We start from the raw sequence: 18,922 nt of genomic DNA on the forward strand, positions 1-18,922 counted from the left end.
CAGCGCCATGCGTGGTGTCGACTCACGATGATCCAACGGGAGGCCAAACCCTGGCCCGGGGGCAGGTTTGCGGCCAGCAGATCGGAACGGGTCAGACCTGATACTGAGGAGAGATTTTTTTTTCCCACTCAGCTGCCACCGCGTGCACCGCTTCTTCCTTATTTATTCTCGTCAATACATAACCACTTCCCCCCCAACATCCTCCAGTGCATCACACAGTTCATATTCAACACCAACAGCTTCATATCGAACCCAATATCACAAGTTATTGATCATAAATCAACCTCTCTCTGGGTGTGTGTGTGTGTGTGTGTGTGTGTGTGTGTGTGTGTGTGTGTGTGTGTGTGTGTGAACATCTGCTTGCTGGAGTTTTAAATGTTTCCTCCTGACACACTTATTGACATTCCTGTTACCAATGATTCATCATCACCACCAACAGACATCTCATGACAACCAACTGCATTGTGGGATGTGGAATTCTCTCCAGGTCATTGTACATTATGAGAAGATGAGTGTTTGGTCTGCTGTCAGCGACGTGGACAGAATAACAGAAACACCTCCAGTCAACACAGAATTAACATCATAATATTTATTTGATTCATGTGTTGTACTGCACATTTTTTAAACTCATTAACGCTACTTTTTTCACAATTTTAACGATTCTGATCATTTGTTAAATTTTTAAAAATTATATTATTACAATACAAATGATTAAAATTGTTTTATTATAGTTAAATTATAATCAATCATTTTTAGAAGAAAGAAACACCTTTTCACTCAAAGACAAATCACATGACTCATATCAGCTATTATTAATAGCTGATATGAGTAGTTTTGATTTAAGAAGGTTAAAGTGTGAGATATACTATAAATAAAGAACCTTTTTCTTTAATAACTTTCAGGGTGTTTTTAAACACAAAAATTATACAAAAGTAGTGAAAACGTTTTGAAGTGATGCAGCCACCCATGTTTTCTATATACATTTATATTATTGATATTTAAAGGAATCGGTACCAAATAAGTAGCTTCCGAGTATCAAAACTGGACACTGAATTAATAACAAGTATTGCACTCATTATGAAATGAGCATTTTCAGATCTGGTTCCTTGTGCCTTCACTGGATGATTATTTAACTTTAGAGATGTTAAACTACAATATGTCATCCAGGGTTTCCCCGGTTATTGTTATTCTGGCATCTCTGTAGCTGACACACCTTGTCTCATGATCAACTCGGTCAGCAATTTATTTCATAAACATTATGACGTTGTGCACCCTGACGTCAGCTTGTGGCTGATCGCGGACAGTTTTCAGATTTAAAAAATGAGAGAGTAACGTTGTTTGAGTGGTGATGCTTCTGTTTTTAGGGAGAAGTCTGTATCACCGTCACCAGGGTGGTTTGATTGTGTCTTAAATCCCAGTTAGTGATATCAGAGGAACCAGTTTAACCAGATAAATACTAGTTGGTGAATCGCTGAAGTCTTTCTTCTTCTGACATTTCTGACTAAAACATCAGTAGAGTGGGAGGAGTGTTCCCCTCTCTCACGGTGCATTTGTGTTAAAAGTTAAAACAGATTTGTCTGTCTACTCGTTTGCAGCAGAAACAAACTGTAAACACAACTCTTCACCATTTTAAGTTGATATGTTGAACTTTATTTCCACATCCAGTAGTTACAGATCAACATGATGATTCATTAGGAGTCTTTGAGTCCAATATTCGTCCTCTTTTAGCTCTGTTTTTGGTCTCCACCACCTCCATTGGGAACTATTTGTCTCATTAACTCGATGTTTATGAATATCACGTAATCGTGAGGCAGGACAGTTGATGTAGTTCAGGGACTTTCACCCAGGAGACCTCTGTTCATGACCCAGAAGTCAACGTTGACTTATTCGTCACATAACTTCAGAACTTAAGTAACACCACTTCTGTACGTGTGTTAACACCAAACCACGATCTTTTTCTAAACCTAACTTTGTAGTTTTGTTGCCTAAACACAACCGGCCGCTTTACTTCTTCTTCTCAGAACTGAAGTTCTGACCAAAACATGTCGCCATTGTTGCTGAATCTTTCAATATTGCCACAGAATCTGAAGTTGACCTGAATGAAGCTGCTAGGTGGTTTTAGCAGGTTTTTACAAGGTGTAATCTTTAACTGCTGCTCGTTGTTAGCAGTATGGATGGATTACTGATCGGCCTACAGGGGTCAGGGGATCTGACTTACAAAATGCTGCGGGAAAAAAACCCAAAAACGATTACAAAGAGACGTTTTAATGACCACAAACAAACACAATACAGCTACAAACGACCCAAAACGGTAACAAAGACGCAAAGCAACTACAGAATGACTGCAAAAGAGACACAGAACGACTTCAAACGATCCCAAACTTACTACAAAGACACACGAAACGACCATAGAAATGTAAAACGTCTTTAAAGGGGATGCAACGTGATCACAGAGAGACGCAAGAATGACTAAAAATACTTGCAAAACGACTACAAAGAGACACAAAATGGCTACAAAGATGCACTAAATTACTATTTAAAAATGTACAATGTCTTAAAATAGATGTAAAATTACCACAGAGAGATGCAAAATGACTGAAAATAGATGTCAAACGACTACAGGTAGACGCAAAATTACTACAGAGACACACAAAACTACCACATAGGAATGCTAAAAGTCTAAAAATAGATGCAAAGAGACACTAAATGACTAAAGATAGAGGAAAGATGACTACAAGGAGATGCAAAATGAAGAAAAAATGGACTCTATGAGAGTTTTGGTGTCTTGGGGCCTCTTTCATGTCTGGACCCATTGTCTGATAATCCGTCCGTGGTTAGCAGTGTCTTTTAAGTTCTGTGATGTGTCTTCCTTAAATGCACCTTTTCACAGTAGTGGTGTTGAAACGCTGCTCATCTTGCTGCAACACCTGTGGGGCAACAACACGGCTGGTTTTAGGGGCAAAAAGACGTTGTTGTAATACCGGACGTCTGAGGAAAGAGAGAAGAAGAACGGGAAGATCTTTCTTTTTTCTCTTTTTTTAATTGGCATGTGAGTAGATGGGCGTGTGACGTGAGTGTTTTAGAAGGACCTGTTCTTCCAGTCTGTGAGTCATTTATTCTTTTTTATCATGAATTAAATGGGGCAAAGTTCTCCCATGGAGACCGACTAATGGGCTTGGCTCTGGTGTTGTGGTGCTCAGGTAGGATTGTGTGTGTGTGTGTGTGTGTGTGTGTGTGTGTGTGTGTGTGTGTGTGTGTGTGTGTGTGTGTGTGTGTGTGTGTGTGTGTGTGTGTGTGTGTGTGTGTGTGTGTGTGTGTGCGTGCGTGTGTGCGATTATATATTCAGATAATGGCTCTTCCAGCAAACACGGTGCACAGCCAGGGAGTGCTTAATTGACTTTGTGGGTGTGTGTGTGTGTGTGTGGGTGTGTGTGTGTGTGTGTGTGTTCTTGTGCTCAAGGGGCAGTGGGCGCGGTGGAAGAGGTCCGGCTTTTAATCAATGTTGTCAACAGTGAAATGTCAGGACACACAGCAGCAAAGACTAAAAACGAGACCCGACAGAAACCCGACAGAAACCCGACAGAAACCCGACAGGAACCCGACAGGAACCCGACAGGAACCCGACAGGACACAGGAGCTCAAACACCTCAATGGTTCATGAAATGTCTGTGAAAATATAAACCGTAGAAGAAGTCGGAGAAGCCCTCTGATGGTGTCTTTTCTTTTCTGAGACTCCTCTCCATATAGGCAATTAATGCCACGTTTTCATTCCCAACTTTTCACATACGGACGAATGGTCGCAGTTTTAAACACGTGGATAATGTTTTTATTCTAAGAAAACTATTGGTTATGTTTCAGAAAAGATGGTTTCAGTTAAAATAAATAAAAGGATGTTTGTTACATAAATTAAGATGTGTACGTAAGCTAAATAAAACAACATTGACTTTTGGTGTCACACGGTACACGAACAGTGGTCTCCTGGGTGAGAGTCCTGTGTTGGTTTGACCTTTTCTCGAGCACACCGTGTGTCCACATACTTGTGTCCATTAAGTTAAAAGTGCAGGAAACGAGATTGAAAGCATTTCGATTGACTCTCAACAGCTCTCAACATGTCGACTGTGAGGCGGAGGCTCAAAGCTAACAGCGCAAACTAGTAGACATGAAGATGATTTCACTTGTATTTCCACAAAGTGAGGTGTCTATGAAGTGTGAATTATCTGAGCTAAAACGTGGTGATTGTCAGCGCCTTGAATTTAATTGTAAGAAACACCTTTTAAAGTCTGAAACACCAACGAAAACAAAGCAATAACTCAACAGCTGACGAGTAGAAAGTGGGTGGTTAAAACTAAACGGATCTTAAACACTTGAATGTATTCTCTCAACATGCAGTGCGAGGTAGCGTTTTCATATTCCCACAAGTGGGCTGAAAATGTCAGTGACGTGTGATGATGGAGGGTTTAAATGTCCGTGTTACTCAAACACAAAGTGACTGTGGCTCCGCGGTTAAACAGATTATTGTGTAACCAAAAGGTCGCAGGTTTGATCTTCACTGCGGCGGCGTGTCGAGTCGAATTAACTCTGACGAACCTTCCTGCCGGATAAAAGCGTCTCCCACTTCTTTTCCCCCTCACACTCTGCATCATGTCGGTTACATCAGCCACGTTTATTACTCTGAAATAAATCCCCCATGAACGTATTTCCAGCAAGCGTTCGTCTGTTTACATTCTTCACAGTCGGTAATCGGAAGGAAGTTTAGTCAATTTATTGAATCTGGCGCTCCACCTTGAGCAAACTTTTTAACAGTGAGCTGCCTGTAGGTTGACACAGTCTTTACTCTGCTGATGGGCTTCTGACTGAAGTAACAGGTTTGTTGTTGCTATGGAAACAATCCAGAATATAAAACAAAGGCTGTTGACTGACGTTTAGAAGCCTCAAGTTTGTCATTTTGGCCGTCACCATCTTGGATTTTTTTGCAACTAGTGAGCGTATTTGGACTGAGGAGGAGTGACGTAGAGCAACGTAGCGGTTCGTATGATATCCTACAAAAAGATCAGCTTGTTACGTGAATACGCTCTTTTCAAAATAAACCTTAAAGTCTTCACGGGAAACTACTTAGTTAGGTTTAGAAAAAGGCCGTGAAAAAATGTTTGGTTTAATAAAAGATCGTAAATTACTTTATGTTTATGAAAAGATGGTGAAATACTTAGTTAGGTTTAGTAAAAGATCGTAACCTACTTAGTTAGGTTTAGTAAAAGATCGTAACCTACTTAGTTAGGTTTAGTAAAAGATCGTAACGTACTTAGTTAGGTTTAATAAAAGATCGTAACATACTTAGTTAGGTTTAGTAAAAGATCGTAACATACTTAGTTAGGTTAAATAAAAGATTGTGAACTACTTAGTTAGGTTAAATAAAAGATGGTGAAATACTTCGTTAAGTTTAATAAAAGACGGTAAAAGATTTAACTTGCTGTCCTGACGGGACCTTTTAATCTGTTCGTTGGTAAACAACATGAACTCAGCTGGTGATTCTGAAGTCTTTCAGCGGCCTGCGAGCTTCCTCGTGTTTCATTTAATGGTAGATTCTGGATGTTGTGGGAGTGTCAGCTGAATGCCTTAAATATCTCAGTGAGTTGAATACACACACACAGTCTGTTGTGCCACTGGTTCGACTGGTGGAAGCAGGAGATTATGATCATCTGATGAAAAAAACGTGCTGCTTCCTAAACAAGAGGAGTCACTAACCCGTCAGTGAAGATTCATCTGGGTTACCTGACCTGCTCTGAGGGGGGGGGTTATGAGATAGTAGTCATGCAGAAGACCCGACTACCTCTAAAGACACTGACTTTAGAGTTGCTTAGACTCTTTTTGTTGTTGTTGTGTGTCTCTTTGTATTTGTTTTTTTGTAGTTATTTCTTTGTCTGTGGATGTTTTGCCCATTTGATTGCTATTGTGGTCGCCTTGTATTTGTTCTTGTCTCATTGTAGTCATTTTGAGTGTCTTTGTAGTTTTTGGTAGGTCGGGGGGGCCCAGTAGGCCCGTTCAATAATCCATCCGTAAGAGGATATGAATCTCTGTATGAAATCTCACGGCAATTCATCAAAGTGGTTGTTGAAATATTTCAGTCTGGACCAATGTGATGGAAAATATCAAATATTTCTAATATGATGAATATAAAGAAAAACTAATTTTTTTAAGTCTGTTTAGTTTTCTAAAAAGAATTAGAAGAATAAGAAAATATGAACCTGCAGAATGTTTACTTGTACACACAGAGCCAGTAATCATGAGACATATCTGCCTTTTTGAAACATTTAAGTTTTACTGATGATGGAAACGAGATAAGAGGCTGAAAGAGCTCCAAGTATGTTTCCTTGCAGTGATTGGATTTGTCATTAACTCGAGCACTAATTCTCAATTTGGGCGTTTTCTTTCTTTATTTATTTATTGCTATGTTTTTAAATGTTGTACTTTTTGCTCTTTTTTTACTACATGTATACACAGTCAGTCGGCTCTTTATCTCTGTATTTCCTTTCTTGTACTTCTGCAAAGCACGACACCCCCCAAACTGGAAATACAAGGTCTTCTACAGCAGTGAAAGTACACGCTCTACTCTCTGAATACTTTTACTTCTTTGAATACTTAATCTTTTTTCTTTTCTTTGAGCAAACGTTGTCTATATGTTTAACTTCATCTCACTTAAAGGGATTGAGACTGGAATAATTATAGATTTTTACTGCGTTTCATTATAATTAATACATTTGATGCATTTAAAAAAAAAAACGCATAATAAATAAGTATTTATTATTATTTATACAGGATTTGTAGACATCTGCTAAAGATTTGTGCATCATCAACCCCAAAACAATGACGGGAAATAAAACCTAAACTATCTGAATAGCAGCGCCCCACAGAGGTAAACAAGACTAACCTGCTATGATCTGCTGGGCCTGTATTACAAGCTTTCTGAACATGTATATTTAGATATGCAAATTCGATATTAGCTTTTAAAATATGTGCTAATTTGCATAAATGACCAGAAATCTGAAAACTGAAAAAAGCAAAGTTAAAAATATTTTGTCATTATTGTCTATTGTTTCAAATATACAAAGTAGTAAAATAAATGATTTCTTTCCACGAGTCTAAAAGATAAAATTATTACAAACGGACACAAGAGTTTTGGGGTAGTTCCCACTTGCTGTTGAGGGAACAGAAAACATTGTTTTGGTTGGACTGGCCCTTTTAAACTTAATTCTAAATGCTGGATCTGTTTTGTAAAGGAGTATTTAGTGTTTTCTATCACTAAGATTACCTCCAAAATCATAGTATTTGTTATTACAGTAAATGGTTCATGCAGGGGACAGAGCTGACCACTAGGTGGCGGTGTCAGACACTCGCCTGCAGCATCCTAATCTGATGTGTTTTTAAGTGCATTTGAGAGGCTGTTTGAGTCGCTGTGTGATAATGAATCATGAATCAGTTTCTCTTCGCCCTGCTTTCCCCTAATAAGGCACACACAAAACAGCTGCTATAAAACAAGTGGGAGCACTTGGCACAATAACATCAAGTAGGAACAATCAGTTAAGAATAATGGTGGGGACGATTGCTGCCTAACAAAGACTATTGATCAGGAGCAGGAAATGGCGGCCTTGAATGTCTGTTGCAGCGTAACTCACTTTGTAACATGTACTTAGTACATGCATCTCATTATTAAACCAAGTCTTATGTAATCTTGTGTATTTTAGTAATTCATTTGAATAATTTAAACGTCTCGTGTCAAGTTTATTGGGCATTTGTTGTCGGTTCTGCTGAAAATATTTTTTTTAAGGCCTTGCAGTTCATTTGTGCATAAACATTCAAAACTACTCTGTTGAATACTAGAACTTCCTTCTTCAGAGGCAGGAATGTTTTCTCAGATGTTAGAAGTATTTACCGTGGGACTGAGAGTTTTCTTCTTTCCTGTGCTCGGCCAAATCTCCTGTCTGCAGCTCACGAGGCACCTCTGGGAGAAGGTTTTTCCAACATATCCAAAGCCTAAAAGCAAGCATTTTATTAATATAACCTAGTGTATCGTATGGACTTTGGTGACACCTTAACTTTTTATCTAGCGCCATCATCAGGTCAACAATTTGAAGTGTCCTATACTTTGGTTGATGATCAAATATCTGCAGAACTAATGACATTCCCATCAGCCTCAGCTGTACTTTGTGTTCAACTGGATGTTAGCCTGCTAACATGCTAAGCTAAGATGGTAAACAGAGTAAACATTACACCTGCTAAACGTCAGCATTGTAGCTTTAGCATGCTAACATGCTAAACTAGGATGGTAAACAGAGTAAACATTACACCTGCTAAACGTCAGCATTGTAGCATTAGCATGCTAACACGCTAAACTAAGATGGTAAACAGAGTAAACATTATACCTGCTAAACCTCAGCATTGTAGCATTAGCATGCTAACACGCTAAACTAAGATGGTAAACAGAGTAAACATTACACCTGCTAAACATCAGCATTGTAGCATTAGCATGCTAACACGCTAAACTAAGATGGTAAACAGTGTAAACATTGACGTGATAGTATGTTAGCATTGTCACTGTGAGCATGTAAGTATGCTAACACGCTAAACTCAGATGATGAACATGGTAAACAGTACACAGGTTAAACATCAGCATGTTAGCATTAATCTGCTAACGCGCTTAACTAAGATGGTAAACATTACATGTGCTAAACATCAGCATGTTAGCATTGTCATTGTAAACAAGTATGCATGCTAACATGCTAAACTAAGATGCTAAACATTGTAAACATTATACCTGTCTAAACACATCCCTGTGTTCTCTTTCACATTAAACAGTCACTTGACTTGTCATCCAGCTCATAAATAACAAACTTCAAAGTCTTGGAGCACTTTGTTGTTTTGGATAAATGCACAATGGGTCAAATTAAATAGTGTGAGGGCACAATGTAGTAATTTGAGAATATTAATTATTCATTTGAGAGACTGAGATACTGAAGTGAAGGGAGGAAATGAGTATAGTGAGCCATTTTAGGAGATGTTTTCTAACTGTGAGGGCAGAAACTACTGTACTTTCCCTCTGTGACACCTACCAGACTCCATAGAGAAAAATTGCCATTTTGGTAATCCTGCTTCATACAGCTGTAAACATACTCATTCCCATTTTTCTCATCAGATAGTATTGTGTAAGCTTGTTGTGTGCGTCTTTGCCTCAGGGCGCACACGTGGGTGGGCATCTGAATGCTTTGACCCTACTGTGGAATGTCAACAATGAGTCGCGTCGGTCTGCTAAAACTCTGGGCGGGTGGATGCTCAGTAATCCAGCTTCACTCACACTCACTTCTGTTAAAAAAAACACACTGGTTGAGCCAGTTCCCCAAATCAGGTTTGTGTCATGACCTTTTGATTCCGTTGTGTTTTGTGTTTCCTCTCACACTTGGACATCTTCAGAAAAGTGAAACCAGGCCTCTTGAATTGGATTTAAATACTTGTTTGAGCCAAAATTTTGTAGTTTGACGTGAGGAATAACTGCCCTCCTCTAAATATATGATAATACATTTAAAATCTTTGGGTTTGGGACAAAACGGGTTAGCTTAGCTTAGCATGAAGACTGTAAACAGTCTGCATCCAGACAAGAAATTGTTGTATCACAAGACTGCAACACTAATGTGTAAATTTGTGAACATTAGAGGTGATAATAACCAGATTATTCTATGTTTAGACAAAGCCAGGCTGTTTTTCCCCCTCTTTTCAGTCTTTGTGCTAAGCTAAGCTAATGTCTGTCGCTTCATTATTTATCACATATGAGTGGTATTGATCTTCTCATCCAACTCTCGCCAAGAAAGATACAGTTGCGTATTTCCCAAAATGTTAAACTATTCTTTTAAAATAGTTGAGAACAAGGTTTAGAGTGACGTTATCATAGAGTTTAAGTGATTTAATAGATCTGCTATATGAAGCCAAAATGTGTTCATGTTGCACTCTGGCTGTGAGCCGCTGCGATGAAGATTGAATCATTTCCATTATTTCAGAAAATGGTGATAAATGCTTGTACATTTCCCTCAAGCCCGCAGTCTTAAAATTTGTTTTAAGAGTCACAAAGCCTCTTTAACACAGACAGGTGCTTCAAACAGGAAGTCCCTCCCCCCTCCTCTCTCTGATTGGCTGTCTCTGAGCTCCTGAATGGCTCTCTGGCCAATCACATCTCCCCCCTCCCCTCTGTATCCCTCCCAGCTGAATCTTCCCGACCTCTGTCTGCATCGCTGGTGCAGTCTGCGCTCAACCTCCCGGTCCGTCGGTCGGGTCTCAGTGAATGTGTGTGTGTGTGTCTGTGGATGTGTGTGTCTGTGGATGTGTGTGTGAGTGTGTGTGAGGATATTTAAAGACTGACTAGAGAAAAAGACACTGCAGAGGAAGAGTGTGGCGGCTTCTTGCTTTGTGTTTTTGAGTTACTTTGTTTATTCACCGAGAGACAGTTCAGGGAAGTGAAGGTGATGATGATGATGATGATGGGCTTCCCCCAGGCTCCGTGGGCTCAGGTCAGTGGATAACATCACTGTAGAGCTTGTGTGTGTGTGTGTGTGTGTGTGTGTGTGTGTGTGTGTGTGTGTGTGTGTGTGTGTGCGCGCGCGCGCGTGTGTGCAAAGAAAAGGAAATATTCATGCTCCCTCTGTTTTTGTATCATACTGTGTTTTCCAGCCTCTTTGTGTGTGCTCATTTGGCAGCTCTTTTTTTTGAGCTGCCAAATGTTTCTACAGTAAACTCATAATCATCGTTATTTCAACTATCCATAACATTACTAAGGTTTTCTATTAGTCTTTGAGACGGTCAAATGTCAAAAATAACAAATGTCGTCACAAGCCTAAAGTAACGTATTAAAATATCTTATTTTTAGAGCCTGGCTGACCTGATGTGCATTTGTTTAGCCTGATATAGATGATAATTGAGTCAAAAAAAACAATAACAATACATTTATTAAAAAATAAAACAGAGAATAAACTAGAAAGGTGCCCTCAGTAGAGCGCAGATCTCTGCCAGGTGTGTCTGAAACCACCACCTCTGCTGTAATGATTGATTTGATGAACAACACACCGTCTCTGTGCAGACTTCTGTCTCAGCTCCGTCTCACGGGGCGTAACCGCGACTTAAAACGTTTATTTAGGCTTCAAGTCCACTGAGCAAGCTCCTTCCTCCCACTGTGTCTCTGTCTGCAGAGTATTGGCTGAGAGGTACTCAGCAGTGTGTGAACTAGTAGTTTTCATTAACTGTTAACACACCGTCCATTACAATAAATGTGATAAAACGGTTAAACCCCACTTTGTCTTTGGCCGCAGTGCAGCAGCTGTGAGGTACTCAGCAGGAGGCACTGGTAGTTCCGCTAGCTGTTAGCTGTTAGCTGTTTGACCCGCTGTGTCTCAGGGCGCAGAGTAGCGACTGGGCGTCCGCGATGCACTCAGCTGCGTTATCGCTAGCGGCTTCTTCCAACCGGGGGCTGGTTAAGAGTTGTGAGCGAGGAGTCAAAAGGCAATGTGTCGGTAAAAATAAGGCAATAAAAGGTGTTTTGAGAAAGTCGGCGCAACCTCGAGAGGTCCTTGAACAAGCAGCCATAACTGAGCACCCAAAATATTACACATTACAAAATATTTTTGATAAGGATCATTGAAACTACCATTCGAACACAGAAACAATTTAAACATTCCAACGGCAACAGCGTATAAATGTGACGGTGCTACCCAATGGACTTCCTGTTGCCCTTTTAGCTAAAACTGTGCTGTTTGCATAAGTGCAAAATGTCGTAAACAAACTTTTTTTATCAATCGAGCTCTACTCTAAAATATGAAAAATACCAATAAATGCATCGCAAGTTCAGAGAGCCCAATTTGAAGTCTTCAAAAAGCTTATTTTGTCTCACAATGGGTCAATAAAACCACATAGAGTTAAAAACCACGCTTCAGTTTAATGCAGGGGTCTTCAACGTTTTTCAGGCCAAGGACCCCCAAACTGATAGAGAGATGGAGCAGGGACCCCCTACTATATATATTGTTTAAAATTGTGTTTTATATTAAACTGGGCCTAGTGCCGTGTATAAACACACCTTGTTATTGTGCATTCAATACTAAGCTATTCAAATAATACACAGGTTCATATATTCATGTTTTTATTTTAAAGGTACAGTGAGTAGGGGGGCCGTGCCACTGCCAGTTATAAACACACCTTGTATGGTAATCATGCATACAAGCTATTCAAATTGACGTTTTTATTTTAAACATAAATGAGTGATGGTCTATTAGTACCACTGCCATGCATAAACATACCTGTTATCTTGCATACAATACTGAACTATTAAAATAATGGACAGATTCATGTTTGGGGAAAAAAATCAAATTGTCTAATCAACCAAAGATTTCGCGGACCCCCTGCAGTACCTCCGCGGACCCCCTAGGGGTCACGGACCCCCTGTTGAAGACCTCTGGTTTAAAGGATACCTCTTTGACGGGTGTCTTAATTTCTAATAAATCTGCTATGTGAGCGGTTCAGGATGCCAAAATGCTCCACAGAAGAAGGTAGAATATTTCTTTCTGCCCACTTGTGATTGTTTTTCGGCATCATTTTAAAGGTGTTTTACTTATTTTATTGGTCTTGTTTTGTTGGTGCATTGCATATGATTTGGCCCTTTACTTACCTGAACTATTGCATACACATTTAGTGGCTGGGCGTGTTTCAGTACTGTTATGGTATTTTACAGTGAAATGTCTGCGATGAGATGCACAGGATAAATGTTGTCTCTACTGTGTCCCGTCTGACTCGTATGTCTTTTAGTTTGTTTCTTTACTCTGTGCATGGGACACCAAACTAGTTCTAATTTAAGAAGCAGGAACCAACAAATATCGGCTATCTTTTATATTAATCCATGTCTTGTCATTGATCACTGACGACTTGGAGACATGTAAGAGGATGATTTAAAACTCTTCACTGTGTGTGAGAGAAAATGTAAGATACAGAAGTTAAAGAAAAGGGGAAGAAATGGATGATTGCATGGGATTTGTGTGTGTGTGTGTGTGTGTGTGTGTGTGTGTGTGTGTGTGTGTGTGTGTGTGTGTGTGTGTGTGTGTGTGTGTGTGTGTGTGTGTGTGTGTGTGTAAGGACTCAGCAGCCTGCCACCTGGCTGGCGAGTGATGCACTTTGGGGGTGGGTGGGTGGGGGGGTGATGCTCCACACTGTACCCAATTAATGTGAGTGCTCACTGGGCCGGTAGAATGCACACACAGACACAATTAATCATTTTAATATATTTTCTTGTTATTTCCAACGAACCGCTCAATTTCCTCTCTTTGTTTGAGTCACGTAGATTTAACTCCTTAAATAGAAAAGGATTTACCCCTCCAGCTCTAATAATCTACATTTTGTTATGTTAACATTTAATTAAAATGTAATAGGAAATGGGTCATTTGTAGCTCTGAACCCACAGAACATTCCCACCAACTCTGCAGAGTTTTTTAAGCCTCTTTTAGGGCATTGTTTTGATTGTACGGCTCATTTAGCGCCTGGTTCAGTCTCAGTGTTTCCAGCAGGCAGCTTGCTCTAATGAACCCACTGTACACTACCGGCTCAGCCAGACCCAGTTTAAGACTAACTGGTGAACGTAGTGGACCATTTAGCAGCTAAAGAGACAGGTATGTCCCTCGGGAGCTGGTGGAGACCAAAAACGGAGCTAGAAGAGAGAGAATATTTGTGTTTTCTGTCCTCGCCAATATATGAATTTAGCTTTAAAGTTTCCCTTGTAGTGCAAAGGTGAAAAAGGTGAGTCGGTCCCTGCTTTGTGAGTTTCCTGCCCACCAACATATCCCTATAAGACGGTTTGTATAATACATGATGAAAAGTTTCACCGGATTTTTTTGTGCGTCCAGCAACTTTCCGCTCTTTACATGCATACAGTCTTTTCAAAATAAACTTCCGTCTTTACAAGAAACAAGTTAGGTTAAGACAACAAAACTAGTTAGTTAGTTAGGTTTAATTAAAGATGGTGAAATACTTAGTTAGGTTTAATTAAAGATGGTGAAATACTTGTTGTAGGTTGTCGTCGTTTGGGTTAAAATAACTACGGAAGTGTACTTAAGTATGCAAGTTACGTGACTTGACTTCTTGTTTTACATGGGAAAATGACCCCACATCACAGAGATGCCGCTTCGCTCGGGGCTAATATTATCACATGACCTCGGCGTAATATGGCGGGCAATTTGTGGTGGAATGTGAATTTGACAAATTACAGAAATGGCAGATTTGCATGGGATTAACATCAGAGATGATTACAAATTAAGAGAGGCCCCCAGGTTAAAATAGTTCCGTATGAAAACGGCTATAGAGACTATTAATTTCCTAGAAGTTTAATCTGACTGGACATCGTTAGCTCTACTACACTCTTCAGTATCTAATTAGGGCAAAACACTCAAAAATACCACAAAAATTTATTCTGAGCTTGTCAAACAATATTGCCTATTTTCAGCACATTTTTGGCACATTGTATGTGATTATTAATTGTATTGAGTACAGTTTTGTCCTATTTATTTAATCACCATCCCACACAGATGTCCATGCAGTTTTTGAGTCCTCGAATTCCACCTTTGTCAAAAGCTCTTGAACAGGAAGTAAAAAAACACAACAGTGTGGTGAAACGGCTCTTTAATCTACTTCAAATGTGGAGAAAAATGGGTCAAGTTTGCATTTCAGTGTGATTTCTCAGCGCTGATAACATTATTCCCTCACATTCAAAAGACATAAGAGCGTATATGAGCGTGAAACAGTGAATGTAACCGAAGCTGTGCTGCTTTAACTTTCTGCAAAAGAAACACAAGCCAGCAGTATGAACCTGCTGTCTCTCCCACCGTCTCACCTCCCGCTGTTTTCATTTTATTCTGTCTGCATAATCTCTGGTTTCTTCACTTTCCCTCCTTTACTTATAATCCTGCTGGCTCTGCACTTATTTTATTTTTAAATTCCCTGCATCACCGGTTCCACCGGGAAGCTTTTGTTAGACCTCTGCAGACACACCTCGGACGCACTTTCACGCACATTTCATCTGTCACACAGTTTCAACACAACAGTGACACACAGGATCTTAATGCTGTGGATGGTTTGCATACTACAGACTATGTACTGTCGTGTGTGTGTGTGTGTGTGTGTGTGTGTGTGTGTGTGTGTGTGTGTGTGTGTGTGTGTGTGTGTGTGTGTGGACCGTGCAAACCAAATATGTTTGCAGCATTATGGTCGTGCAGTAAAGGTTGCTGCATTTGCATCGAATTTGTTTGCAGTGAGAAATGTGAGGGAACAGAAGGGTGAAGCCGATATAATTCACTGTCTATATTTATATTTAAAATATCAGATATTATTCAATTCCATTTATTTGTATACCTCGATATCACAAATCTTAAATTAAATCGGTGTTAAAGGGCTCAGGTCTCTACAGTTTGTCGCAAGATGAAATAAGGAAAAACTTATTTTATAACTTTTCTCTAAATTCTCTAAATTCTGTAGTTTCACCTTTTCTGGCCTCTAAAAAATATACAGATTAAATAATCTGAGAAGTGAATTTGACCATTTGGACATATTTCTGATTTAAAAGTTACAGGATTCATTCCAATAATTAGTTACCTCCACGCTTATCACAGGCTTTATTATTAAATTGCGGTTTAATTAAATGATGCAGGGCAGCATTGAAGAAACACTCTTTATACGGAGGGAGAAGAATGACGTGTTTCTGCTTTTATTTGTTCAGCACAAAGATTAAAAGCAAGAGGAAACATCACTGTGTTCTGGTCATGAAGTGAACAAGAAAATCTAAATAAAAAACTTTAAACCACAATGAAAGCTGAACTTGTTAAAGCAGCAGGTCGGGCTTCAGTGGCTGCTGATGTTTGGCCTCTGTGGTCGTCTGGAGGAGGAAGTGAAAGCAGACAGACCTCAGTCGAACCACAGCTTAACTCTCTGCAGAACCAAAACATCAATAGAAGCCAAACTTCCTTCTATGTATGTGTGACACACTTGGCAATAAAATCGTTTCTGATTCTGGAAAAGAATAAAAAGTTTAGTTTTCTTTCTCATCATTTTTGCAACAAAAAAAACAAAAAAAAAGAGTAAATTCTCTTTCAGTCCACTAATTGATTATTGTTGTACTTGTACTTTTGGGTGGTTTAATTTATTACAAAACTAAATATTTGATTAACCCTTCATTTACTTTGTGCGCAAAAACCTTGATTTGCAAAGTCGCTGTAGCTTTCAGGTAAATGTAGTGAAGTAAAACTTAGCATGAAAACAAAATACTTAAAATACAAGTACAGTACTTAAGTAAAAATACTTTCCATTCAGTCGCCTGCAACAGCTTATCTCTGATTGGCTCACAGGTTTTACTGTGTCACTAATGACAGGTGACGTATTTACTTCCTGTCGTCATCGTTGTCTCTGTGACTGTATTCATAGTTTCTGGGTCAGTTTCTGTCAAAGTTCTGTCATTCCCCAGAGAACACGAACACACGTCTGACCTGTTTGCTCCGACACACTTAACTTTTAAAGGAATGTGGTTGAAACGCTCCTCTGCTTCCTCTGCTCCTCCTCCTAATCCTGTTGTTTGGGTTGAGGAGGACGGAAGAGGAGGAGGAGGAGGAGGAGGATGGAAGAAGCTGCAGGGTGTGAAGATAAAACAGCTGGATTTAGAGAGAGCAACAGAGGAAAGATGGAGAGCTAAAGGACGCAAGAAAACACTAAAAGTAAAATTTTGGAGTGTTGAGTGAGTGTTTGTAATCAGATGTGTTGATATAGTTTTGTTTTTCTCCGTTTTTTTAAAATTCTCCGTCAACCGCGGAGGCATGAAAAACACTGTATTTGAAATATAACGTTTGTTAAAACTGGATCTAGATCAGAGTGGGACTTCTGCTTTTTCACGTTGAAACGAGCCACTTCAGGAGGTTTAGGCGTCCGATTGGAAAGGATTAGGGAAGCCGTGGGCTCCTCTGTGGAATGCCTGGGTTACATTATGGTTGCATTATTTCTCCCTGTTCCACCGTTTAAAACCACGTCTCTTCCCTTACCTGTCTCTCCAGGTGAGCCCCGGGCTCCAGACTGAGTGCTAGCCATGCTGCGGCAGTCCGACCCGACCTCCAGCACCCTGCAGCTGGTCGCCAACGACATGACCGGCATCATGGAGAACCTGGACAGCCGGGAGAAGCTGGACAGCCGCGAGCTCGACCTGGAAGACGGCGAGTACGACGCGACCGACGCCCACTCCTCAGGTGAGCGCATGTTTGTCGGTCGTGGACGTTCATCCCCCGTTGTCCGCGCGCATCCGTGTGTCACACATTTGTTTGCTTGCAGAGCGTTTGCCGTTCACGGCGATCTACCACGTGGTGGGCTTCAAGGAGGCCGAGGCCAACGTCTTCCTGTCCACTCCGATCACGGCGAAGATCCTGGAGGTGGAGCGCTTCACCGCGGCTCAGGACCGCTTCAACGTCACCACGCAGAGGAGCGTCAACAAGGTGCTCAAAGACCCGCTTTAAATTGTCTTATTGTTGAGCTCTGGTGGCTCAAAGATCAGAATGATGTCCTCAAATTCTCAAACAGGTTTTAAATATCTGTGAAGTGGGTTTGTTTAGTCCAAACTTCATTTAGTGCACATTTTAACATCTAAATGTCAGTATCTGACCTGCGTGTCTGTGCTCAGTCGTTGCCGGCGGTGTTTAAGATCGAGATGAAACACGGGGAGTTCACCTGGCTGGTGAAGAGGAAGGAGAAACACTTCATGGATCTCCACAAAGAGCTGAGGACCTACAAGACCTTCATGAGGCTGCCGCTGCCGACACGAAGGTAAAAAGGTTCTCAGGCTTTAGAAGTTATGTGCTCAGATTAGAGGCGACGTAAACAGCTTCAATCTTCTGCAAACAGCTTCCAGAACGTTTTGCTAAAACGAAAACACTTTTTTTTTGTGCTGTACCGACCTGGGATTTTAACCGGCGACCTTCTCTCTTGTTGGTTTTTCTCTCTGCAGCCACACGGTGAAGAGGCAGACGGCGGCGAGGAGCGAGGGGAGGCAGATCCCGAACCTCCCCAGAGGAGGAGGAGACGAGCTGGAAAGAGACGGGCAGGTCTCCAGTCGCAGGGTACGCCTCCAATCACCCGTCTGATCTCACACATTTCATATTTTACTTTATTTGACTTTCTGATATCTATCTCATGCTCCAGAAACAACTGGAGGATTACTTGAACAACCTGCTCCAGACGCCCATGTACAGGAACTACCATGCAACGGTATGTAAATATATATATATATATATATTTATATCAGGAGGGTTTCTGTGTTTAATGTGCAACAACAAACATAGAAACACTTGTTTGTCTGTTTCAGATGGAGTTCATTGATATTAGCCAGCTGTCTTTCATCCACGACCTGGGACCAAAAGGCCTGTAAGAACATTTAAAATGATCTTTAACTACCTTTTTAATGTTGCACTTAAGGCCTTCACACACACCTTTTTGTACGATTCATTCGCATGTCCATGTATTTTTTAGAGTTCTCGTTTTCATCACGAGTACTTTCACACAGAACGTGAACAATATGCGGCGAAAAACCAACTTTTATTTATTTTTTTCTCTCTTGCACAACAAATAAATTAACCAATCACGTTGTGCGTAACAGACTTTTTCAAGTGAAAAAGTCTGTTACGCACAACCAAAAAAAACTCTGGTCAACCACGGTTGACCAGAGTCAACTGTGGTTGACTCTGGCTTTATTTCTACCTCGAAAAAGGTCTGCTGTTTCTGTTCTTACCTTTCACAATAAGAGCCCTAGACATATAAATATTCACAGGCGAGTGTGTAAAAGACTTGACCCTTAAAAGAAATAAAATCTGCTGATTTGGTGACA

The 18,922-nt window shown here is 40.3% G+C and overlaps 1 protein-coding gene across 2 annotated transcripts in view; it reads left to right on the forward strand.

Annotated features, from left to right (window-relative positions):
- Nucleotides 1-18,922, forward strand: part of pld1b (phospholipase D1b) — a 36,752-nt gene that overhangs the window by 413 nt on the left and 17,417 nt on the right. The window contains exons 1-7 of one of the 2 annotated variants that reach the window (XM_068710199.1): nucleotides 10,303-10,550; nucleotides 17,106-17,294; nucleotides 17,377-17,537; nucleotides 17,723-17,865; nucleotides 18,047-18,158; nucleotides 18,241-18,306; nucleotides 18,404-18,462. In XM_068710199.1, coding sequence (XP_068566300.1) covers nucleotides 17,138-17,294; nucleotides 17,377-17,537; nucleotides 17,723-17,865; nucleotides 18,047-18,158; nucleotides 18,241-18,306; nucleotides 18,404-18,462 — 698 coding nt within the window. In that variant the 5' untranslated portion in view covers nucleotides 10,303-10,550; nucleotides 17,106-17,137. Of the gene's footprint in view, nucleotides 1-10,302; nucleotides 10,551-17,105; nucleotides 17,295-17,376; nucleotides 17,538-17,722; nucleotides 17,866-18,046; nucleotides 18,159-18,240; nucleotides 18,307-18,403; nucleotides 18,463-18,922 lie in introns of those variants that run through there. The other variant, XM_068710200.1, reaches the window with a different exon arrangement.

Source organism: Cebidichthys violaceus, unplaced genomic scaffold, assembly GCF_023349555.1.
Source record: "Cebidichthys violaceus isolate CVI_PGR_0920_01 unplaced genomic scaffold, fCebVio1.0.p SCAF_15, whole genome shotgun sequence".
Taxonomy (NCBI): domain Eukaryota; kingdom Metazoa; phylum Chordata; class Actinopteri; order Perciformes; family Stichaeidae; genus Cebidichthys; species Cebidichthys violaceus.